General features: G+C 31.1%; 1 protein-coding gene across 1 annotated transcript in view; it reads right to left on the bottom strand.

The window, feature by feature from the left end:
- LOC125074029 (limbic system-associated membrane protein-like) overlaps window positions 1–27,431 on the bottom strand; it is a 147,879-nt gene that overhangs the window by 106,905 nt on the left and 13,543 nt on the right. The window contains exon 2 of the mRNA XM_047685207.1: window positions 13,103–13,295. Within this exon, the coding sequence (XP_047541163.1) occupies window positions 13,103–13,169 (67 nt within the window). The 5' untranslated portion in view covers window positions 13,170–13,295. The remainder of the gene's footprint in view (window positions 1–13,102; window positions 13,296–27,431) is intronic.

Below are 27,431 nucleotides of genomic sequence, written 5' to 3'. Positions count from 1 at the left end.
AAAATTTTCAAAATTATAATGTTATTATGAATATTACTTGAGGTTTAAAACATGTTATCCAAATTTAACAAATAAAACAAATATATATTATGTGATATTTTGAATCTTTTGTAAACGTTTATTTTTTTCCTAATCACTAATGGCTACCCTACCTCTATTAGTCAGACAATCTGTTAAGAATTTCACGCTCAATTAAAATTGATTCGAGAATAATTAATGATGAAATGATTGTCTTTAGTGTCGTTGACTTAATTGAGATTCTATTTTTTTTAATGCATTTTTTTAATATGGCTGTATCAACTCAATTATTTTTTTTATTGCTATTGCAACACAATAACGTAAAAATATTTAATAATAAAAAAAACAAACTAAATAATCTTACAAATGTCTAATCTGTAAAATAAAAAAAGCTGCTTCACCCACGGGGATTCAGTTTGTGATTATAAGAGCTCATTAATAAAAAACATACATGCGTATTGAAATCTTAGTATTACTGAAATAAAATATGGCTTATTACCACAAATAAATATTTCTTTCTTGTATATAGATAGAGAAAATATTATATGAACTGTAATATACCGTTCTTCTAAAAGTCGCGGCCGTAAAACATTATTAATTTCACGGTGGAAACAAGAAAGGCTCCCGCGTGCTAACATCTGTGACCATATTAGCTACTGGATGTGCTATAGCGTTGCATTATAAAAGAAAAGATAAATACATTTTCGGTCCCTCAATATTAAAACACAACTTATGACGCATTCAATAAATATCAATTGAATAGATTTCATTCGCTGTCTTCCTTACTCTTGTGAAGATCAATAATTAAAACGCAAGGCACGTCCAGTGGTACAATGTCAAACCGTGACGAGCCGCCATGTTTTTTTGAGCTGTCAAAGTTGTACTAATTACTTCGTTCAGAAACACGCTGCAGTTGACAGGTTAAGGAGTTTTTATATGTATGTGTCACTTTCATTTCTGCATCCTAAGAATAGATATTATAAATTGTAATTTTAAACACGCCCCTTTTGTGTATTTAACGAAGCTATTTCTATCACTGAGATATATTTCTTTGTTGAAATTTTAAATAATATGCCGCAGGAATTGGATTTGTAGATATTATGGTTTAATAATAATTTTGTTTATTATACTTCGATTTTAATATTTTTTTAAGAACCGAGGTCCAGTGGTTAGGTCGGTGAGCATTTTGACATTGACATTGAATTTTCATGTGTTTAATTTGTGTTTATAATCATTCATCTCGTGCTCGGCGGTGAAGAAAAACTGCGTGAGGAAACCTGCATGTGTCTAATTTCAACGAAATTTTGCTACGAGTGTATCCACCAACCCGCATTGGAGCAGCGCGGTAGAATATAATCCAAGCCTCTTCAAAGGGAGAGGAGGCCTTAGCCCAGCAGTGGGAAATTTATAGGCTGTTAGTGTTGATTTTAATTATTTAATATTATTGATTTGGTGATGTCTCTGCTAAAGGGATCTGTTAGATTTTACGGTAAAAGAGTGTTTCATGGTGAACGTTACAAGTTATTTTTACCCCACATTATTTTAAGCCATTAAGTTGGCATACGTTGTAGGTAGAATACCCATGTGTGAGGACTTCAACGGATTAGTCCTTACAAACAATCGTACAAACCATATTTTTCTATTTTTTTTTTGTAATTACAGATAAAACATTTTTTTTTTTACTATATTTAAACGTCATCTCGTCCGTGATTAAGAAATTAAAAAAAAAAACATACTTTATTTGTGTTGGTTTCTGAAAACCATATTGAGTTCCTATTTATTTATGGACTATAAAATGGCAGAATAATTTAATCATAATGATATGTATGGATAATATATGCATATAATACATTAAAACAGTTTCATCACACACGTATTTGCACTTCAAAATCCAAATAGTTAAAATATTTAAAAAAAAACAAGATTTTTCATCCCAACCTATTATATTCTTTTATTAAAATATCTTTGATCCCACCACTAAAAACTAAATATTTTTTATAAAAAATTAAGTGCTTTCAAAGTTATTGCCCAATCCGCTTAATATAACTGATTAAAAATTTAATTGCTCGATTTGACCCACACATACTAACTGATAAAGTTGAAAAAACTCTAAATACATATATAATTAAATAAAATTTATAATATATTTTTATATCAACAACTTATCCTGGTAAGTATTCTAGATGGCAACCCTACTACACCATAATGTTTTCATTACACGCACATATTTTAATTTTTTCTAACGATCATTCAATTTTAGTTATTGTTTAGCATGTACAGCTGTGGGGTGCTTTTTAGAGACGGGTAAAAAAAAAGAAACGTCACTTTGATATTTATTGTTAATATTGACAGTCCGTAAAAATACAGCTTACAGATAATAAATACTTTTTATTTTACGACGCTTTTAAATTTGGAACAAATCGATGACTTGTATTTCGATATCCAAATTTTTTTACTGTTAGATTGAATATCGTCACCGTCGTTGAACAAAGTTTTTTTACATCTATGTAAATTCACAGAATTGAAAGTAATTTCATAAAATTTTGTACACGGCGTAAGTTCCCTTACTCCTACTGTTGACAGTGTTGACACTTTCAAACTAATTTGCCACAGAGTATACAAAGCCGTTCGTTCAATCCCTGCGTCATCACTAAACAAGCTAAGCTAAGCAAAGTGACGCACGTCTAAATATACTTGCCCTTTCTTTAGCAAACACGGTCTGTGGGGCATTTGGAGAAACACGATCACACCAATCGCTTAAAGGCATTACTAATTTTACATTATTAGCTTTGTCCGTTTAGCATCAAGCTACGTGAAAATATGTCTGTTTGTTTGTTCCCTCATTACACCCACTGAACTGGTCGTTATGAATTTTGACGTTGAATTGTATAGATGTAGTCTGTGACCTAATTAACCAGAAAAAGATTTTATTTATATGGCATAGGTAAATGGACGACCAAATGAGAATATAAGTGGTACCTTGCCCTAAAATTGGCGCCGTAACCTTGGAAACTAAGATGTTTTGTCCCCTGTGCCTTTAGATACACTGGTTTAGTTAAATACATTATTTGTAGGCAGATTATTACAATTGTCGCTACACAATCAAGTTAAAGCAGTTCTTAGAATTATACAAACTAGCTTTATACAAAACAAAAAAAGAAAAAAAAACAACATTTAGATGAATAACAACAATTCATTCGAATAAAATTACTGGAAAGAAACGAAAACCGTCTCTTTACACGTATTTATGTGTGGGAGGAGATATTACAGTACAAGTGTGTGCACAAACACAGATACACTCTCTACTCCAACAATCTCTCTATTAGGAATACGACATGACCGGAAACAGATCATGACACAAGACAAACCACGTTACGTACTTTTGGCGGCAAGGAAGTAAAACTACTGGCTGCTTCCTTTCTAAATGTCCTAAGTGAAGTAGGATCTCAGGCTCACCGCGGCAGTGGCTATTATTATAGCACTTCTCACACCGGATGAATCAAAAAAACTTTACAAATAAAATGCAATATCTTTCACTCTGCACTGCGGTGTGAATGCGTCCAAACGTATATATTCCAAAATAAAAGAGAGCAACTTCTGTGAAATCGCTTAATCATATATCAAATGACTATAGCACTTATTGTTATTAGGGATTATGTTTATTATCCCTCAAAAACTAAAGGGACATTTATGCGATATAACCTAAATATACTGTCAAGGAATTTCAGTACTTGGGAGCTAAGATTTTAGATGTATATTTCTTAAAAATGCTGTCAGTGAGTTTTTTTATAATAATAGTATTTATAAATACTTTTAGAAATTTATGACGCGAAAATGAAACACACTTAAAAGATATAATGTCCATTCCAAATAAATGTCACTTAACCGACTTCAAAGACAGGTAGTTATCTAAATGAATTCGGAATTATTTTAATGTATGTGCTAATTTCGTCAGCGGCGCCTTTTATGGATTTCCTATTAAAAATTCTTTAAAGTTTATGTTAAATATCATTAAAAAAAGTATAGATAACGCATATTAACATATAAGTAGGTATTAATATATGTATCTATATATCCATATGCAAAGACCTTCAGTACCTTTTTCTCTTCGGTTTTTCAAACGTTTTTGTCATTCTTTTTTTGGCGCGCTATAAAAAAATTTTGACAGTTAATTTTTATGATGCGCGCGCACAGGATGATATTAAGTGTCAAGTCACTCGAAATAGACAACTTCACACCTTAATTCATAATTTTTATTTTATTACTAAGTTAAATTGTGAACGTTTGTAAGTATTATAGTAGAGTTGAAAAAAATTTAATAAGATTTATCATAATACATATGTATATATATTTTTTGTGTATGGTATTATAAGCGAAGAAAAAGTCTTTAAAATAACAAAATTCATAATTTATGTTTTCCTAATACTTTCAAGCCTTATTATGGTCAAATTTAGACCATTGAGCGAGCACTAGTATTAATAAATATCTGTGGAGTCACTTGTAACTGACTCTCGTAATAATAATAAAAAAAACTGCAAACGTGACTTTAGACTTTACGATTTCTTTGACCAAATTAATTCGTTTTTTATCGACTATCCTTTATATGGGATTGCTAATTAACTTAATAAAATATTATCAGCACGTGTATTCATGTTCCAAACGTTTCCAGTGCTAAAATATCATTTGAAGCGTCAAAATCAAAACATTTGATTGATTCTATGTTATCACCTTTTTTCAAAATATGTCAATGATGCAACTTTAAAAAAATAAATTTAAATTGATACTTTTTTTAAGTTACCTCCTCACAGTAACACGTCAGATTACCAATAACCTGTATAACTAAACATTGCACGAATTCGTACCGAATTCCACAGAGCCATCTCATGTTTCTCACAAAAAATAGTTCCTTATTCATATAAGACTTCTATTACACGATATTAGCGCTTTGTACAAGACCATCTGGGTAGGAACCACTTATTCTACCGTTAATTTAAATTTAGTATTGTTGTGTTCCGCTTTGAAGGGTGGGTGTGACAATATTATGGAAGAAACATACTACTTAGTTCCCAAAGTTGGTGACGCAGAGATGGTTTGCATTTCTCGCAGTGCCAATATCTACAAGTGGACCCCACTTACCATCAGATCGCTCATTGCTAGTCTTACTATCCGATTTGAATAAAATATATATGTATTTAAACGAAATACCATTCAATGGTCAATCACGAAATCTCTGATACTGTGAGACCTAACTTGAAATTTAGCACGTAGGTTCCTTATAGGGTGTAGACATTCGCTAAGAACGGATTTTACGTAACTCCATCCCTAAGGAGATAAAACAGAGGCTTGAAGTTTTTGTTTTATAAATTTCGCGCATATAAAGCCGCAGGTTCAGCTAGTACATATATAAAAGTATATCTTACTTTATCATATAAAAAGACACACTTTGTTACTTTCTTAATATTATCAAATAGGGCAGTAATAGTTAACTAAGTCAAGCATAGGTCGAAGAGATAAGATGTGTGTTTGCATCACATTCCCTCGTAAATCCTAACCAAACATTGCCACTGCGCTTGCGCCACTTCCCCGTATGATGTAATGCTGTTATCGATGACCCTACTAATGGAACTAGATTTTGATTATAATTGTAATTAAAATTATTTTATGACTAATAAACTAACGCAGGGTTAAGATATTAGTGTAACTGTAATCACTTCTAATGCATAATAATAATTAACTTTAATAAGATAATTTGTAACCAAATATTAATTGAAGATAAAAAAGCGTGGAGCTTTGTAAAATGGTGGCTTATGTGTAGAATCTACTTTCCGAGCCGGTGCTTTGTATTTAATTCAACACTGTGACATGAATTAAAAATGCTTTTATGAGCCAACTCGATAAACAATATTTTCATTTTGAATAAACTAAAAATATATATTTATGGTATCGATCATATTTCGTAAACGTTATTAAAGCTGAGTAAGCCAGGGTAGAAACTACCATCATCACATATTGTACCGAACACCAATTGGTATATAATATTGTTATACTCCGGTTTGAAGGTAATCAATGTCCAGCTTAATGAAATTTGGAATACAGATAACACATACCACAAACGGGTAGCTGCGTGTGAAAGGTACTCAATTATATCTTCTACACAGTACTACGACGTTCAGAATGACGCTCTAGCTGAAGTCGAATACCTCGTCTATAAGAGTAAGGACGTAACAACCGCAAATGGGTTCGAAAAAACTTATGTGCAATAACGCAATGCTTCACGGTGATGTCAATAGCCGCAAGTTTGATCCGGACTCTTTGGGCTATTGTCGTCCCCATTCTAGCACAAGCTTAAGCCTTAATGGGGGGGGGAATTAGTAATAAAAATAGATATATATCTCATGGCGGGTTTTAATACATTATAACACTTAGTGTCTATACACACTACTGATATCATATCTCGCTACCGTTAATATCAATGAATACGGTATTAGCCAAACCGCAGTGAACAATAGTCAAGATTACGTCTCCATTATTGTTTCACGGTCTAGGTGGTATCAAGGTCTTCCTTTGTTAGTTCAGGTATTATGATTATTGTAAACGACAGTTTGAATAGTTCTTACGCAATATCTGATAAACTGAAAAAAGTAAGAATTTGTAGATGATCTCTTCGGGACATGGCTTGGAGCTTATTCCAACACGCTTCTCTAATGGCGTAATTTCAACAATTTTTCATTTAAAAATAAATTATAGCATATTTGTTAAAGATCCGAGATGTCCAGTGATTATATCTCGTAAATATTAACTGAAGATTCTGGGTTCAACTTTGACAAGCACCAACATTTTCATGTGCTTAATTTGTGCTTATAATACGTCTCTTAATCAGTGAATCGCAGCACTGAGAAAGCCTGCACACTTCTAACCTTCTACTCAAAAGGAATAAAATTTACATTTTTTTTACTTCAATCGAATACACTGAAAATAACACGCAATTCGATAAAGCCGATGACTTTAACCTTGAAATGTTTCATAATATATTCAAAACGAAATTTACGTTACAAAACATTATGTAATTACAATATATTTGAATATTTCGAAACGATATCGCAATCAGCTGCTTATAATATGAGAATGTCGTCGAGCGAGTTTCGGTAAGCAGCGGGTAATAGTTCTACACATTTTATCAACATCTTTATGCTTTTAAAAAAAGAATCTTATCTGTGTATCATTTTTTATCTGTGCGTTAAATTTTATTGCTTTTCGCGCGTAAATGTCATTGCAAACAAAATGGCGGGACACGTATTTTCATTTTCTTTTATTTAAAGAAGATTTCGTTTTTGTTTAAAGAAGAATTATAAATAATTATACTAATAATATATAGGTACTTGGTGGTAGGGTTTTATGTTAGCAAGCCTGGGTAGGTTGATACCTACCCAGGCTGATGGGTGATCCCACAAATCAGATATTCTACCGCCAAACAGCAATACTTAGTACGGTCGAGTTCCGATTTGAAGTTAAGCTAGTGTAAGTACATTCATAAGGGACATATCATCTAAGCTTGGGAATTTAGATGTATGTAGATGAGGTTGGTGAAGCATTGCGATGTAAGGAATGGTAATTATACTTACAGCGCCAATGTCTATGGGTGGAGGTGACCACATACCATCAGGTGGTCTATTTGCCCGTCATTACAAATAATAATATCTTAAGCTAAGTCAGATGGACAGATGATTCACTCGTTCATTAATATTTCACCAGGACAACCATTTTTTACACCTTGTGGCCTCAGCCAGCTAAATATCAAAATTAGCTATTAATCGATTTTATAATAAGATGTAACAGGCTTACTGCAATACAAATTATACTGTGTATAAATATTTATTAGTGATGTTACGGATTCGAACCAATCCAAAGTTCCTTTGCTATTTCTTTCACATTTTAATGTATCAAATAGAAAGCGAATTGCATTAAAAAGCTAATTTAAACATGGGAGCCTAACCGATTTGCAATAGCTTATTCAATCACGTTCATTCGGTCACTGAATGATTGATTGATTGATTGAATGAATGGATTAAGCGAATGAACCATTGTGTGTATTGTAATGTGCACGATTGTTCCCGACTGTAATGGTTGCGTAATTTACATTATGAATTTAAATAGTTTTTTAATCTAAAGTTTATTTACTATTTTAAATTGCATGAAATTTGAAATGTACGTTAGATTAATATTTAATCGAACATATTTCATAAGAAATTTTTGTCAGTTGTTTTCGGTATGACTGCGGAATTTCCTGAACCAACAAAAGCAGATTTATCCTATATAACATACATAAACGTGTTTGAATGATTTATATTTTAAATTTGCCGAGCTCCATACGAAATGCAAAGATTTAATCATAGACAATCCACAATCTTGTAAATATTTTTTATTCGACTTCTTTATTAACAATGTTTTTTTTTTAATAATATTTTATGATAAGCCTTGTGTGGTTTGTTGCTGTTGCTATTGTCATGTAGTAATTTTTATGTCCATAAAGTTTTTTTTAATATATAATATAGTAAAATAAATATGCTGTACTGTTTTTTGTATGTTATATCAACTAATTTCTACAATTAATAAGCGATAATAGGGTTTAGAAACAGTCAGCATAAGCCCTTATTCAATCCGTGCAATGCTGGTACGTGTATCCGATCATTAATAAAAATAACTATAGAATTAATTGCTACTAGAATGTACATTCCAAGCCAGAACTACAATCTCGTAAAACAACGATTTGAAAGTGCTTGTAATTTAAATTAATTAAGTTTATTTCAATCTCGATATCAAAAATACAATTAAATTATAATTACATTACTTCATAGAATATTTTAAGTTAATCAAATAATATAGAACTTAAAAATAGAGAATAGATATGACGTCAAATCAAAAATACATTTTTTGTACACACATGTTGATTTTGAGGAAACGCAATTCTTTAAGTGTTGCAACACCAAATCTGCCGATCGATAGTTTAATTTTTTTTTAATATAAATTGTGTTTAAACGGAAATACAAATACATTACTTACATTTTTCCACCGTTCTAAAAACCCAGCAGCTACCGGTGTCAAGGTTTGAATTATATATTAAAAACAAGTATTTTTCCATATAATACAATTGTGTATGTAATGCTACAATGCGGTAGTGGAAATAAATTATAATACTTGCTATTAGCAACGACTCTAATTTCATTGGCATTTAAGTGACCAGTGTGAAATGACCCCGCGGATAGAACAAATTGATATAAAACAAAGACCAACTCCGAGTCTAGGTTAGGTACCGATTTAATGTGTTTAATTTCTGTAATAGTCTAAGAAGTTTAATTTGATATTTTTCTATACAAAACGACTTAAGATATATAACTAGAACCTATACTTGCAGTTCTCAACACACGAGACAAATAATAAATAATAATAACAGGCATAAGGGACATAACTTCTTAGTTCCCATGATTAGCTGTGTTGATAGAAATACTCGTTTCTTACGATGTTTACGGAAGATGACTACCATCCGGAGGCCAGTCCACCTTCCTATAATAAAGTAATAATATTATACTTAGTCCTTTTCAAAGTGTGAGGTTCGAATAGCTTAAAAATGTGTATTGTAATATTAAAATGACGGATTTGCAATTTTGTAAGTAAACAATGACCTTGAAATTAGACTTGGTTTTTTTTCTTAACTACAGACTAAAAAAGGTATAATTTATTTAAATCTCTAAATTTAAAATTGTTTTGTCTCTTTCTTTTAACCTTGAAGTTGATTCGGAAGATAGAGATAAACATATTATACAAAGCTCTAATTTAATTATATTCGTGTAATTCGTGAATCAACAAAAATTACCATAATGATCTACAAATTAAATAAAAAATGTAGATGATAAGTAGATAGCATTACCATAAAGCGCCATCTTATAAGTTTATGTAATTATAAAGACGATTAATTAACAGATAAGGTCATTGAACCTAAGGTGCGACTGATTTATAGTCTGTAGTATTTGGCGAATCGGTAATATTTATTCGACTTTATCACGATATAAACTCATTAAGGCAGACGAAGCTTTCGAGAAAAGTTTTTGCATTACACAGAAACGACTTCGTAATATCCAATTCAAATATGGAACAGTAAAATGAATCCCAAAATTAATTTAAATTTAATATTTAATTGTCATATATTTAATTGACGTTTAGATTTTTTTACAATAACATAATTATAAATGATTATTATAGATTAAAAAGTATTTTTTAATGTTTCGAATGTCCAATTCTCAAGTTAAATGTAAATGCTAGCTTTAAAAAAAAAGTTTTGAGTTTAGATTTCATTTTATTTTGCTGCGTATTAAAATCAATACTCACAAAAACAATCTAGTTCCACTAAATTCTTAATATTAATAATTCAAGTTATATGTTTTAGTGACCACAATTGTGCATACAAAGTCGACCGAAATAATACAATATAAAAAAAAAATTAACGGTGCATGAATCAATATCATAACCGAACACAAAAAATACCCGATGAACTTTTGACAGCTGTCAGGTTGACAGGTGGGATGGGGCGTTTTGACAGCGATTGTCAGCGAGAGCCATTATAAAACCGTATTGTAATCCGTTCATAGTAAAGATTATACGGTTACTCTTAGTAATGTTATAGCAAACAGGTTATAAGGATTGACGGAATACAAAATGTCAAGTCCGTCCAACTACGTACAAAAACTTCGTAATCATTGCAAAATCAATACAAATAATATCCTGTATTTTATATATGTAGTAAAACCTCTTTAGGTGCGATGAGAGTGAAATTTCAAGGTCGTATTTAAACGTTTCTATAATTATGCAAAAACTATGCACGAGACATAGTTTTTGTCGATACTTTGATGATAAAACAATCAATTCTAAAGCGTATTATATAAATACTTTCATAGGGTACACTTAAATCAGAACACGAAATAAATCCTACGCATTTAAATAGTAACAAACTTATATTAATGATAGAACATTATCTTTTTTTTTATCCTCATGAAACAATGCAATAACCCACACATATTATGCCACACATCTTGCATTATTGCTTAATCGTACCTTATAAACTTAGAACAAGGAATAGCCACAAAAATAACATGCATAAAAATTCTTGAAAAAATAATAATATATATACATAGGTATTTTAAACCAAGGCTTTTCAATATATATATACAGAAAACCAGTCTTTCTTTCGATATAATATACTTTTACCGTAATACTAAACATTCGATTGTTTTATCTTAAAGATATTTCCGTGTTTCACTTATCGTGGTAGGGTTCTGGCAACCCCGTCTGGGTAGGTACCGCCCACTTATCATATATTCTACCACCAAGCAGCAATACTTGCCGCCGCCTACCTATATTATTAAAACAACTTCCAATTAACTCTCACATCTATGTACATATGATCAAAGATAGTTCCACCTACGTTCGTTATAGAGTATTATCAGCTTTTGACAATCTGATGTATTGAAGGCATTAATTATGACTATCCTTAGAAAGTAACGCTCGAATTCTGGTACATTCAACGTCATATAAAGTAACAATTATAATAATGAGTTTGACTCTTTGTAAAACGCCAAAACACATGTAAATAGACTACTAAGCTTATTTTTGTAATATTTACTTTTTTTGCCAATTAATTATAATAATTACAATTATGATTACCAAAACCATAGAAACATCTAAGGTGATCAATAATGTTTATTCATTGAAAATTATCTAAGTATTTAAAATACTCATTTTGCTCTAATTTATCGGAGCACGAACATCGTCCAATAATTCAAATCGTCATTCAAATGGTAATAAAATTTCTAAGCATCCAAAGCTGTTTTAGGAAGCAATTCACCTGTATCTCGCTTGTGTAAAATTTTGAATGAGCACAGTGTATTAAATTTAAATTGTATTTTAAGTTGTATTAAAATTGTATACCTTTGTACGTGTTGATGTATTTACCACTGGTGAATCTTAAATAAATAAATAAATATTAATAGCATATAAGGATCACGTCATGAAATTAAAACTTATCGCAATACATTTTAATAGATATTTATGACTTATGGTAGTATTTTCGATAGCATAAATATCAAATAAAACGAACATCTTCTATCTCTTTCGTTTTTTAGCAGGATCATTGACGAGTCTATTGTGTCCATGTTTGCAATCAAAAATTATGAAAATACAAATAATTAACTTATAAGTATCTACGTTGTAGTGTACTAATAACATAATTAGTATTATATTTATAATATATATTATCTGTGTAATCATGTATCTGTCATCTCGAGTGTCACACATCGCGGAAAGCGCGGGAAAATAGGATATATAAAAATTGGCGCGCGGTGAAGACGATGTGTGTGCACAGCGAGCCGATATTTAAATATAATATATATTTAATGTAACTTGTAAATCGACCTTACATGTGAACATTACATACATAATATATGTATAGGTAATAGTATATGTTACATTATATATGATTCTGACTGCACATTAAACATGATCAGAATTAGTGTTGTAGCACAAGTCTTTCAACATTTTACGAGTGTGATAAGAAGTGAGAATATCACTGCAATGCCGAACGAAGCGTACAAAATTGTTCAGTACATCTTAAATAGAATGTATTGCGTTTTTTTTTTAAAGTGGGCGACCTCGTAATTTGTTTTTGCGACAATTTAAGATTTAGCGGAACGCAAAACTCGTGGATTAGTCATCTAGATGTGTTTTTTTTTATAAGCTGCTATTTAAAAAGACAATGACTTCGTTATTTATAGTATAGAATGGCTTATAAATTTCACAGTTAATTTTCTTAGAAGATAAGTTGGCCCCAAAAACCAGCGCCATTTTGTTTTTCATCGAATTTCCCTGATATTCTAGCTAAAAGATATTTACTGTTTTGAATGAATGATTCTAGGTTAAAATCGCAATATCAAAAGCGATAAAAACAAGAATGACTATAGGCTGTTCTTAAGTTGATGTTTGTCATAAATTCAACTATGAATAAATAAATCAAGATGAAAAATATAAAATGTATTACCTGAACATTGTGCGATGTACGCCAACAAAAACAACGCCATACATATAGACAGCCTCTTCAACTCCATCGTATTGGCACTCAGATCACTGCTTTTAAAATTATTAAAAAATATGAGTTTAAATATTTATTAGGCACTTTTAACACTCACTCAAGGCACATCACAATCCACGCCAGGCACTTGAATTTCGTTTATCTGTAAAATAATAATAATAATAATTAGTTTCATTAAATACGTAATCATTAAATGAGGTCTAGATTTATTTTTTGTATATAAAACCTTTTTTCTATTTGTGCATTTTGTGTTGGTGTCGGTGAACGTTCTATATATATATTAAAATAAAAACTATTAATTATTCCGATTAAATATATTTCTTTTATTTGTAATTTTATTCATTATATTTTACAGCTTTCAACACAATGGACGTAATAAAAACACAGATGCACACACTTCTATTGCTTTAGAGCGTGGATATGCGAGAAATAGCTACGTTTGAGCTCCATTGATTCCTTTTTCCCGGTATTTATTAATGTAGTCCAAACACCATATACAGCACTTCTTCAAAAAAATTAAATACAATTAGAAGTTATAAAAATACCCTCTATTTTTTTTTAATTGTTAAAGTATTAATTGCCTGGCAACACTCATTTATCGGAAGGAATATTGACATAATGTTCTTTGTCGTAATCAGAGGAACATCGTGTTATGAGCCTGTGTGTACTGGCCGTATCGCATAATAAATTCACAGGTTCTCTGTTCGATCAGCTGACGCAATAGTAAGTCTTAAGGGGTGCTAGGGGGGTAATCTGCGAAACTAATGATATTATTCTAAAACAAAAGAAAGTTGTTGTGAATCGGATTGGAACAAAGTTTCGATATATATCATATACACAATAAAGCATAATGATATATCAAATAACAGACACAATAAAAACAGAATCATTATTACAATTTCCGTGAAAATTAAAACCATTTAAAAGAATACGTTTAACAAATATTTTATAAAGTTGTATAAAATAGAACGAGACAGAACGATTACTGCCAGTTCATCTCTGAAAGCCGCGTAAAAGAACTTCGTTCCAAAGAAAATGACACCGGTAGAATTGTAAATTATTCCTGAGTGCTATAGGGCTAGAGGCTATCAATTATGTTAATATCATATCATTTTCCGTATCGGATGGTTAGCCTAAATATATAAATAAAATACATGTATATTATTATAGAGTTAACCCCTTACCTACCCCGAGTTGATACCCGGATAGATAATATATTTTTCTTGTATTCAAAGGCTTGAATCGAGAAATAGTTACGTCAATAACGGTAAAGGTCGTGGCGTCATTTCCGGTCATGATAGATATATTATCTCCTACTATAATTAGTAATAAACGCAATTATATTAATTGCAAAGGTCATTTACGTCCATTTGCTATTTTCATATATAAACTAAAAATAGATAAGATAGATGATTTTCTGACTTATCTTTTTACTATTAATAATGAAATACTTTATTATTCATTTTTTTCCTTTTTTCTTTGGATTATCTAGCCTTAGATAAATTAAAAAAAAAATAATAATAATAATAATCATTTTAAAACTTTTCGATAAGTTTTTAATAAGCACTTTTTGAATTATACTAAAGGGTAAATCTTTAAGCCTACTAGGCTTCAGCAGAGGTGCATCCATACCAATTTTATTTAATCAAAATATACTTTATTCAAGTCGACTTTTACAAGCACTTTTGAATCGCATCAGAGCTATATTCGATATCAAACTACACCCATAATCGTTTAGGACGGAAACGCGACATTTCCAAGATCACCGTACCAATGTGCTGCGTACATACTCTACGAGATACAGAAGCGTAATTACTGCTAACATTCATTTCCAGCTATTTGTGACAGTTTTTATAATCAATTCAAATTCCATCAATATTTCAACTCTACAACCGTTTCGGCAAGCAGACTCCAGCGACAATAAACGGCAAGAAACTGCTGTTTTCAAATAAACTGATTGACAAAGATGTCATTCACAATTATTGCTCAATCAGCCACGTTGGAACCCGAGCCTAAATTCAGGCGTATTCTTGCAAAAAGTATTCTTTTAACGAATAATAAGATCTATTGATGGATTTAGTCTTAATACAATTTTTAAAACTAAATTAATAAATTTAAACCGAGTTAGATAACTCAAGGTAATTTAGAAAAAGCGCTATTAAGCAATAAGTACTTAAACAGACGTACATATTGATTTGATTTAGTATTTAATTTCTGATACAAGTCACGGGTCACTAGTAATATTATATCATAGAGCGTTCCTATTTGGGAGTCATAAAATAGATAAGGGCAGGTCAGCTTTCGACAGACGAACAGACGTCACTCACGTGGACGCGATAAAGCACGTTTGATGCTAAATATGTTGTATCATTGAACATATATAGTTAAAGGAAAAATTACTCATATTTAATAAACCATATTTGAGTCGGACTGGTGTAACTACAATTTTTTTAATATCTCAGTTTACAAGGTTGGTGTCGCATTGGCGATGTAATGACTTATGGCGCCAATGTCTATGGACAATAGTGCCCACATTCAGGTACTCCATTTGCGAGTTCACCTACCTATATTAAAAAGTATTAAAACCATTACACCAGGTAATTGGGACTTTAGTATTCGTTAGCAGAAGCTTAGGAAGGATTTAGCGATTGTAATATTTTTCCTCATTTTTTTGTAAACGGTCCTTTGACTTGACGTGAGTGCATTAAGAAGAGTTGAGCTCTTTAAGAACTAATTCTGAACTCACCTTCGAACACTAATGTCAAATGTCAGAAAGAGATATGCGACTTGTATCCTACAAGGATTCAACATTTAACAAGTATGACGATTATAGAATAAATATTATAAATAGCAAATATTTTTTTGAATTTTTAAATAGCTTCTCCAGCATCGCTTGCGTAGTTATGACGGAAACACAAAGAAGGTTTCATAATTATTTTATAATCTGTATTAAACTGTCAGTCGTGTTTGGCATAGATAAAAAAGTCATCAATAGCATCTTTTAATAACGCATCTATAACGGATGTTCGTACTTACGAGGGGTTAGTATAAAAATAACCATTATTTATTGGACTAGCGGCTTCCTTCCGAGTCTTTGATGTTTCAGATACATCGAAGAACAGAGCTCACCATTTGTAATCTTGTTAGTGAGAAAAAATTGTCTGTTGATTCAAATGGTCTTAGAGTTTTTTAAGATGCACCGATTTTTGTTGTCATTCGAACCAGTTTCGACGTAATTGATTGCTACTTGCCGGAAAGTGAAGAAATCTGTATAATTTAAGTAAACGAACATAGAATTTTTTTTTAAAGAAAAATAAAACGGTAGTAATAAATTTGCAAAAAAATATTATAAATTTAACTATACTTTTGAAGATCAGTCTATTAACATTTTTTTTTTAAGTCCTTTTAATAATCATAAATATAAATTATGTTAAAACAATATAAATGTATAATTAAAGAGTTTACGTGGTGGCACCAACAACTGACCACCTTCCGCCATAAAGCAGTGTTACGCTATGAGGTTAGGGAATCATAATTGCATGCTGCTTGATCTCATGGTTAGGTTTACTACCATTAGCATTAACAACTAATACTTTTGAAATAGGAAGGCGAACAAGTGAATGGATCGGATTAAGTGGTCACTGTTCACTTATATACTTTAATACAAGCATTAAAGACAGAATGAGCAATAAGGTTTATGTTATGTTCCAAAATATTGCTACACCACACAACACAGCACCTATAGTTCAAAGTCAATATCGCTTTTTAATGTAGAAGAGTTAAAGTTGCTTTTTGATTGACAAAAAATCTACCATATAGCTTATTGCAATGGAAGTAGGAAAAAAAGTAAAAAAAACCTTAAATTTACGTATTTTATGAGATTTGCTGATAACTCAGCTATATTCTGCACTACTAAGAGTTTATGATTAATATATCTTTATTAATAATACAACACTGTTACATTTAACTACTTATTTTCACTTTAATTTTATTTCCAAAATTCCGATAAGTTTCGTCGACGTTCAAAACGCCATAGTTTCGAAAATCCATAGTGAATATCATAGATTAATAAAGTTCTCAACCAATGATATCCTCTCCTCTCCTCTTACGGTTGGAATAGAGTATACGTTCGTAAATAAGTACCTAAAACCTGAGAAGAATCAACAAAAAAGATTCAGATAGATGACGACTCAGCATCAAATTCCTCGAACACTCCATTTGTCATTGAAACTATAAATCTTTTTTCCACCTGAACTCATAATTAAGTAAATAATTACTTTGTCTGCAATCAATACGAGTTTCCGATCGGTTAATCACATTAATTACTTGAATTAAGAGATAAAGCTGTCTAGTCACGTCAACATTAAATTAAACTTCAAGTGTAAAACTTAATAACTAAAATCATTACTTTTCTTGTACTTAAACACTTTTATTACGATGTTTTACTGTTATTAACGTGTATCCAATTTGAGATTCTATTAAGTTTTATCCATCCATTTATCCGGACAGTTAAACGATTGAATAATTTATATAAAACTTATACCAAAAAATGCGGCACATTTTGGAGACGGTTTTAGTTCATAATGTTATGGTACAAGTAACTGATCTTCACAATTTCAAATGCTTTTTATTCAATTTGACAGACGTAAAAGGCTATAAGTAAATAAATAAATAAATATTGGACAACATCATATATACATTACTCTGATCCCAATTTAAGTAGCTAAAGCATTTGTGTTATGGAAAATCAGAAGTAACGACGGTACCACAAACTCCCAGACCCAAGACAACATAGAAAACTAATGAGCTAGAACTAAACTTATTTTTAATTTCCAAAATTACGTATGAGCCCGTTATCATCAACCAACCTATTTATCTACAGTATCTTGGTTTTGACATCCATTAGGAAAAATCCTCATAGGTTAGGTTATAATTTTGATGTCGTTAACTTTATTTTGAAAAGACGAACAAATTGATAATTAAATAAACAGTGTCACCATTAGAAATTTGAGAGCGATATCACTATCTAGAACAACAGTGGCCTCCACTACTCTTGAGGGTACTATTAGGACCTTTCTAAACGTATCCAACCACGCACCATCAATGCGGATTCACGAATACACGTGTCCCGTCACAATGTCTTCCTACACCATCCAACATCAAACTCTTCTCTTTCTTATTTCATTATTCAAATTTATTACAAGCACTTTTGAATCGTCAATTTACAAACTATATTAAGAGAATCGGAATGTAGGTTCTACCGAGCAGAAAAGACAAAAAACTCAGTAGTTACTTCTTTTCAACGTTTGAGATTAATAATCAAAATCAAAATTCAATGGAGCCTGCCTCGCTTTGAATCCGCAACACCGTTAACACCAGTTAACTGATTCTCAGACCCACACACACACACACACACACACACACACACAATTTTATTAAAGTTTTAGTATTTTAGTTTTAGTATTTTTACATTTTAGTAAAGTATATATATTTAATGGTAGATTAATTGACACACAGGCGGGTTTAAAGTCCTTAAATTTGATTGGAAGCCGATATTTTCTTTTATATGTCAAAAGGGTTTTATCTTGAGAATAGTCTGAGCAACGTGACCACCATCATGTGGTAACACCTGCAACGCATAAAGTATGCTATTCATTATCTCCGAAATAAACTTTAACCTCCCATAAATAAGTGACTAAGTGTGAACTGTGAACAATGATCGCTCCTTAAGGGCCAAGGTTGTACAGACATATAAGTATTTCTTAATTCGAATGTACGTCTCAAATTTTAAGAGAATTAAGTTCTGTAAAAGGAGGTATTATATTTTAAACAGTTATTTGATATGGTGAAGGTTGTTGCGAAGGTGTTGCCCAATCTTAACCCAATATTCTGTAATCAAATAACCCATTGTTTTCCAATACGTAATCTATCATCTAACAAAGTATCGAATAACTTTTATTTGGTTTATCTAACATTGCGTTAGAACTGTGATGGCCCAGTGGCTAGATCAATCAGAGGGCGCTGCTTCAAGTTCGCATAAGCATTCTCAAATGGAGGCGTTATCCCAGTAGTGGGACATTTACAGGTTATAGTTTTAATAACAACAATAAGCCTTATCAGTGATTTAAGTACGAAATACGTTACATAAACAAAACAATTACTTTTTTTAGAAATCCTTTTTGGAAACATCTAGAAAACAGGGAAGAACATTTGTATGTAACACACAACTATATATTTTTATGTCTTTACATACATCACAAACAGAATTACTTATTAAATAATTTGTCAAAAAGTTTACCCCATTAAAAAGATTACAAATCATGTAATTTAATACGGCATTCCTTATTTAATTAAATATGAAAAACATTTACCAAGACAACAGGTGTGAACAGGCAGACGTTACCAAGGTTAGGACCTCACCCATTGACCTATAAACACGATAATCATCTAACATTGACGCTATGATACATTATAACCTCGTGTTAAGTGGCTTAGGTTGAAAATTATCATGTCGCTATAAGTATAAAACTATTTATACAGGGTGTATATATGTTATTTTCAACTGGGCGTAAATATATCCCAAACTGGGAGGAAAAGCAGATCTCTGAAACGGGTCTTGGTCTCACATATTGATCGTTTGATTTTTGAAAGCCTATAATTTTGATTTTTTTTTTTCTGATATCGGTAGGCAGACGTGTAAATAGGTCACCTTATTGTAAGTGGTCACTACCGCCCATAGACAATGGAGCTGTAAGAAATATTAACCATTCCTTACATAACTAATGCGCCACAAACCTCGGGAACTAAGATGTTATGTCCCTTGTGTCTGTAGTTACACTGGCTCACTCACCCTTCAAACAGGAACACGACAATACTGAGTACTGCTGTTTGGCGGTGAAATATCTGATGACTGGGTGGGACCTACCCAGAGAGGCATGCACAAAGCCCAAGAGATGATGATTTTGACACCATTCGATGGAGTCGCTAATAAGGATCAAATCCTGGGAAGTAACGACGTATGTCAAATTTAAGGGAAATTATGAATTGGAAGGTAATATATCTTTGATACATACATACGACATTTATAATTTTGTCACAAGTTGTTCATATTTAAAAAAAAATATCACTTATTTATTTACAATTGCTTCGTCCAGTTTCTAAAAACTCCTGATACAAATCTAGGACCTCAGCATCTGCGACCTTATATCTAGTCACTGGATTAAAGAGGCAGTTATATTTGTATACTAATATTGCAATCTGTAGGGTTTGATATTTGTGACCGAGCTAATCTCAAGATTTACCAGTCTGACTAGAAAAAATATTTTTGCTTCTGATAGTGCATTTATTGAGAAATCTTGAGACTAGAATCTATTAGAATTATAACAAAGACAAGTTTTAAGCAAATACCAGTATTAAGTCTGTTGTATTTTCAGAAGATCCATAGGAAGTGTACAAAAAGTGTCACAGTTATGCAAAATAAATCCCCATACGGTTAATTTTATGAACAAACTCACACAAGGTTCTCTATATATAATTAAATGTATCGCGTACTTAAATCAAGTATGAATACATGTAATTTATTTAAGTGCAGCAATTATCGTCAAGTATTCGCAGAAAAATAGTTTCCTATAAATAATTTGGTCTCTCTCCCTCTAAAATTAAAGACTAACTTTCTGAAAATGTTCCAGCTGACGCTAAGGCCTTTCCTTTTATGGTGGTTTATTCCACCACGCTGCTCCAATGCAACATGGAGGATATCCCTCCGTCTTTGTCTAGGAAGCGATAATATATGGTATGATGATAAAAGTCCACGTCTAGTTTGCGATGATGTCCTTCTAATCGATAATGGCATTGATGGAAATAGCCAGTACACAGGAAACATTGAAGTCAAGTGTGTGCGCAAACCCAAGGGCTCTCTCATAATCTGATGTGATCACTACCTTTTATAATATATTAATATTAAAAAATTAAAGAGTTTGTTTGTTTTAACACGCTTATTTTAGGACTTACAGGTCCGATTTGAAAAATTATTTCAGTGTTTGATAGACATTTTATCGAGGAAGGCTACATACAATCACGCTACGAACATCAAGAGCAATATCACGTATGACAGATATATAGCCCAGTGAAGCCGGGACGTCCAGCTAGTATGTAATGTAATTCAGTGAAATGACGATTCAAAACTGCTTGTAAAATTCTGAATAAATTAGATATATTTTGATAAGAATTCCTAATGGCATTTTTTTTCTAAATAATGGAGCCAAAAACATGCGTCAAGGTTATACATTTATGATACTTCATGATAAGAAACTATGTGTGGTATTTAATTTGAATCGAACGAATATTTTCTTATGTGGCAATACTGCTAATTATACTTTTTGATTGCAATTTACTAAAAAAATACTTGTAATTAAATACAAATCATGCGTCCTTTAACAAAGGAGTAATTAAACATGTATATCAATTTAATACCTACATAATTTTTCGTAAAGGTAAATCTTTGTTATCTTATCTATAACATGCGTTGGTTTTTTACCGTATGCCTGAACTCACACAAGAGTTAGTTATGTGTGTACCTATACATTTTTTTTCAATGTGTGAAACCGCAGCGATAATCATAGTTATCTTGCATTATGCGCACTAACTCAAAACGCACACATACATAATGTCAATTATAAGTTATACAAACACAATTCTAATTTCAATTTATATCCTTGAGCTATTCGCAGTTTGAACGCTCAGACCTTGAAGTAATAGTGCAAAGGAATATCTCGTAGATCCCAATAGTGATGGGCTGTTTTATTATTCGTTCAGAAATTGCGTTTAAAAGAGGATATTTTGGCAGTTTATTTGCACCCGAATATTGAAAAAATATTCTTTATTCAAATAGGCCTTTATTAAGCAGTTTGAAGTCATGAATGTTTGACTGTATTTGACTTAAATATTAAACTCCCATAATCTGTATGCCGTTATTATTGATTAATTATAAAAATAAGTTGTTTTAAATTAGATACTAGAGGCGCCATCTATTGTTTACTATTTGTCTATTCCTCAAACTCAAAAAAGAGTCAGTCTGTTGTAAAACACAATATACAAACAAAGTTTTATTAATAATTATATTATTACTTTGAAATTTTAAACATAAGTGTGCGTTAGTTCATTTGGTCGCACCTCAGAATCTACTAGACTATTATAGATTTGGAAAAGACTTTTTGCTAGATAGTCTATTAATTGATAAAGGACTATACAACATTAAGGATCGAAGGAGTTGTGTTAAAAGCGTATAAAAGACGCGGAACAGATTAAATAATACTTGTACTTTTTCAGTAAAATAAAATGAACTAAACTAATACTATATTCATTCAATGGCTTATATACAAATATATACAGATTAAATTGTAGTATTCACAGTAATAGATGTACGAGCACTCCTAGAAGTGGAAAACATGATAACAGTTATCGCGAGATAAAATAGACAGAATGACATCAGAAATACATACATATATATAACATATAAAAAGGCAATGTCCTGAATGGCTCACTATCAGAGCACATCTCAAACTATAAAATAGTCTTAACTTGGGGCGAGTCTACAACTCTTAAGGTCACACTGAGATATTTTAATTATTTTTTATTAAGGGTACGTTATATTGTGAATCGTCTCGAGAAAGTAAAGTAAAAATTAGCATTTACGTATGCTACGTTTTATTATAAACAAATAATATGTATAGTAAAGAATTATTATTTACTTTTCCCGTCTGGGTACCACCCACTGATCAGATATTCTACCGCCAAAAATTAGTACCCTGTATTGTTGTGTTCCGTTTTCAACGATTAGTAAGCCAGTGTAACTAGAGACACAAGGGACATAACATCTTAGTTCCCAAGGTTGGTGGCGCAATGGCGATGTAAGGATTGATTAATGTTTCTTATAGCGCCATTGTCAATGGGCGGTGGTGACCACTTACCATCAGGTGTTATATTCACTGGGCTATTCCGGCACATTAATACAATAACGTAACATTTCGTCCCCTAACAATAGCAGTTAATTTAGACTTCAAAGCTACCCGTAGCTTAAAACGAGGGGTTTGCCATAGCGCGTCAATAAATAACATATTTGTAAGCGAGTTGATTTTGTTAAGACTATTAAACGAATTTATAGCTTCAGAGTTTCAAAAAATATTCTTAAAGATTTCACACAGGATCCAACTCATTTATAAAAGGGAATTTAATTGAGAGGTGATTTTAAAGGGAGATTTAAATTTATTGATAAATAGGTACCTTTAGATATCATGATTAAAATATATCCTATTCCAAAGGAAATAGGAAAAAAGATAAAGAAATCTTATTGTGCTCTACTAAGAGTTTATAATTAATATATCTTTATTTATTATCCACTTTAATTTAACTTCTAAAATTCCGATAACAGTTTCGTCGACGTTCAAAACGCCATTGTTTCGTAAATCCCTAGTAAATATCATAAATTAATCCAATGATATCGCGTCAATTTGCTGTCAAATGTTTGTTTGGCTTTTTTCCTCTTATAGTTGGAATAGAATATAACTAAGTCTATTCCCGTTCGTATTATATTGTTACTACTGTTAATCTTTATGTGATCGTACCATCAATGTACAGTGTACGTTACGCGTGACAAGTATTTGATAAATTTTGTAAATCTATACTAATATCATTAAAATAAATGCAAAAGTATCTCTGCTACGCTTTCGATACGACTAAAACACACGACTGATTTTGATGTAATCTCGTACAAAGCAAGCTTGAAATCCAAGGACAACCTTTAGCTACTTCTTGTCAATCTTCAAGGGTTAATGAAACATGAAGGGTTATAAACTGAAGACCACGCGGGCGAAAGGGTTTAGCTAGTTATGATATAAAATATACAATAATCTTAATAAAATATTTTGCATTCAAATCCGATCCAGCATAACTGAATTTTCATATGCTTATTTGTGGCTATAATTGGCCTATTGACCTGTTCTTTGGTCTTTTAATTAAATAAGACACCGTGAGGCAACCTGCATGTGTCTGTATGTGTTGACTCTTGCATCTATTAGTAGAACATCTACCGTCTATTACTATACTTTAAATTTTATATACTTAAGTCACTAAATTAACGTAACTTAGCATTAAATTAGTAACACATTCGAAATTCAAAAATTACTTTCATATTTTTCAATTATATAAAACCTCATTATTTCACAACATTAAAAAATAATCTCATTCGATGCCAGTATTATTTAGTTTGATATTTTATATAATTCGAGACATCGATCCGGTAATATAATACGATTGCCAGCCATCTGGCAATTGAAATTGTGAATTACAATTGTAATACACAGCCGAACGTTTATTTCAACCTTGGAGAGTGAAGTTACGAACGCTATTTGTAATGTAATTTTAGTTTATATGAGCCAAGAACTCAATTATTGTTAATACAATCTACTTAAATCTATATTTTAGTAACAGTTAACTAACCATTATGAAACGTTAGAATAATGAGAACAAATGAGTTGTGGAAAATAGTAACTACTGTTTCTTGCCGGTTCTTCTCGGTAGAATCTACTTTCCGAACCGTTGGAAGTTTTAGATTTGATTCAATAATGTAACATGACGATATTAAAGTGTTTTAATCAATCTACTTTAATAAAGAATATTTTGATTTTAAAAAAAATCCCATGAAAAAAAAAAAGATATATTTATGACATTGACTGCTTAAATGTCACACAGCTGTTTGCAGAAGCTTATGCCGTCATGCTTCTCTAGTACGGGTTGGTGGATAAACATATGACAGACTCAGATTAATTATTAAAATAGGTTAGATGCTCGTGAAAAATTCATAAAACGTTTCCGAACTTGAAACGGTGATCTTAACGTGAAAATCAACACATTCTAGTCACTGGGCTGTTAACGGACTACGACATGACAGTGACACAAAATTCGCGATAGCGACAGAATGACTCATTGTCGTCATGCTGTCTCGTTCTTTCATTGTTTGTCTCATTCTAGTAGAAAGCGAAGGCGTTGTTTGTTCGTCTGACAGTTTGCACGTTGTAGGAAAACTATAAAACATTAAGGATGAAAAAAATTAGCGAGATATCAAAGTATTATGTATATAAATAAAGTATAATAGATGTAAAAAATAATGAGAGGATATATTTGAATTAAATTAAAAACAAATAAAATAAATAAATAATAGAAAGTAAAGTCAAAGTCTACCGCTCCTTTTAACAAATTACGTTTCAAATTTAAAATTGTAAATACGATGAAGTAAAATTATTTTTAAGAAATCTGACATAGATGCTTTTATAAGAGGTTTAAAAATATAGTTATCATGGTCACAACAAAGGCTGTTGACTGGTCGACTCGGTGTGCTAACCATTATTTGTACAACGAATTCACGTTAAGTCAAGGATGTTGATTTTGACATGGTTTAAATGTGTTACGCTAAAACGTTATCAAAATGGCTTTTTTATTCTACAGTTCAGAACTAAAATGTTTTAATACTAGAAGTGTTAATTGTAACATATTAGAACATAATTAAAGCCCAAAATGGCGGACAACTATAAACAGGTACCTACGTCATTTATTTTTATGCTTCTACGGAATTTATTTAATACTATTGAATATTATTTATAATTAATAGTTTTTATTTCTATTTTTGGTGTCGTTCGTCTAAATTCGTCTATAGGTACCATTCATTTTTCAGTTCATCTAACTCCACACATTAATGTATTAAGCTGATGACGGTTAAAAAAAATCAAGTACCTAATCTATGATTTAAGCAACGACTATTATAATAAGATATAAGCATCTTAGATCTTATGGCAGCGATTCGCCCGTGTTTGATATTTTTTTATTAGAAGGTCCGAATGGCCGAACACCTTTGCCTAATATCTCAAAATTAAAAAAGACAGAGGGCGTTATACGCTTAAAGGCAAACGAATAACTAGTTAATGAATAAAGTCAATTCATCATATAATTATTTCAATCAATACGAGATGAATCAGTTATTTTCTCAAAGAGCTCTCTATCTCGATATCAAGTAATACTGACCTGAGGCTACTGTTTCACAATTACTTTTACCACGGAATAATTGATAATGGAAATGGTATTCATAAAAAAATCTATACATATAAAAAAATATTCAAGATAAAATTAATTTAAGGCTTAAGCATAAGAATATTAATTTAAATTTTTATATTTACTGTTATTTATTAATTTTTGATTATTAGATAAAAAAAAATCGCCTGACTATATGAATATAATTGTAATGAGCAATCTAGCTAAAATTATGAAAGTCTGAAATTTTAATGTATTTTCTGACTGTATTCTATTTGTGTACCCATAAATAAATAAATAAGATTTCTAGATTAATAAAAATAATTCTAATTAAAAAAAAAACACTTTTATCACACCGGATGTCCCACGACACGTTTTTTTTATTTTTGAATATAAATTTTACAATAAATCATTTGAATTAAAATATTGTACTATTTTAAATTTAACAATGAAAGTATATATGCATATCATTAATTCATATATATTGTATACATTTTTATTTTTATTTATTTAGGACTAGTTTAAACGTGAATACGTAACAAATATACAGATACACTTTCGAGTTTATATTAGTTACGATGATACCATTTCCAATTATTATTCATCTTCGAACCAAATAATTTAGGGCGTCATTTCTCTTAAGGTATTTCCACAACAAATGTTTTTGATTAGTAACAAGTTATTGAATTTTAAAAAAATAACTATATCGTTAAAAATATAAATGAGAACGTTCGTGTATTTTTAATTATGCACGAATGAACTGGTCTGTACAGATACTTATAAAATCAGCCATAGATAATAAACAAGGCGAAGCTTACGCTCGTAATCAGAATTCAATTTGAACGCTGATTTTGAATCTGTACAGGCATTCTGTAAGACTCGAATACGCAGAACACGGGCGTCAAAGTCTGTGTCTGAGTTTCTTTCGCCGGTCCTTCTCAGGTCCGAGGTATTCATTTCCGAGCCGGTGGTAGATTTTTGACTATCAATAAGCAAGTGTAATACCTCTATATTGAATAAAAGTTTTTGAAAAAAAAAAAACAAAATGTCGGAATTGTGATATATGCGACATTGACTAGACGTATCAAAATGGCCGTGAGATTGTCAATTCACGCGTGAGATACGAAATTAATTACAGAATCACACCGCTGTTTTGGTAAATTAAATGAATAGTGTGGAAACATCTTTATTGTTAGAA

Source organism: Vanessa atalanta, chromosome 26 (genome assembly GCF_905147765.1).
Source record: "Vanessa atalanta chromosome 26, ilVanAtal1.2, whole genome shotgun sequence".
Lineage (NCBI taxonomy): Eukaryota > Metazoa > Arthropoda > Insecta > Lepidoptera > Nymphalidae > Vanessa > Vanessa atalanta.
The sequence above is the reverse complement of the archived record's forward strand: the minus strand, read 5'-3'. Positions and strand labels throughout refer to the sequence as shown.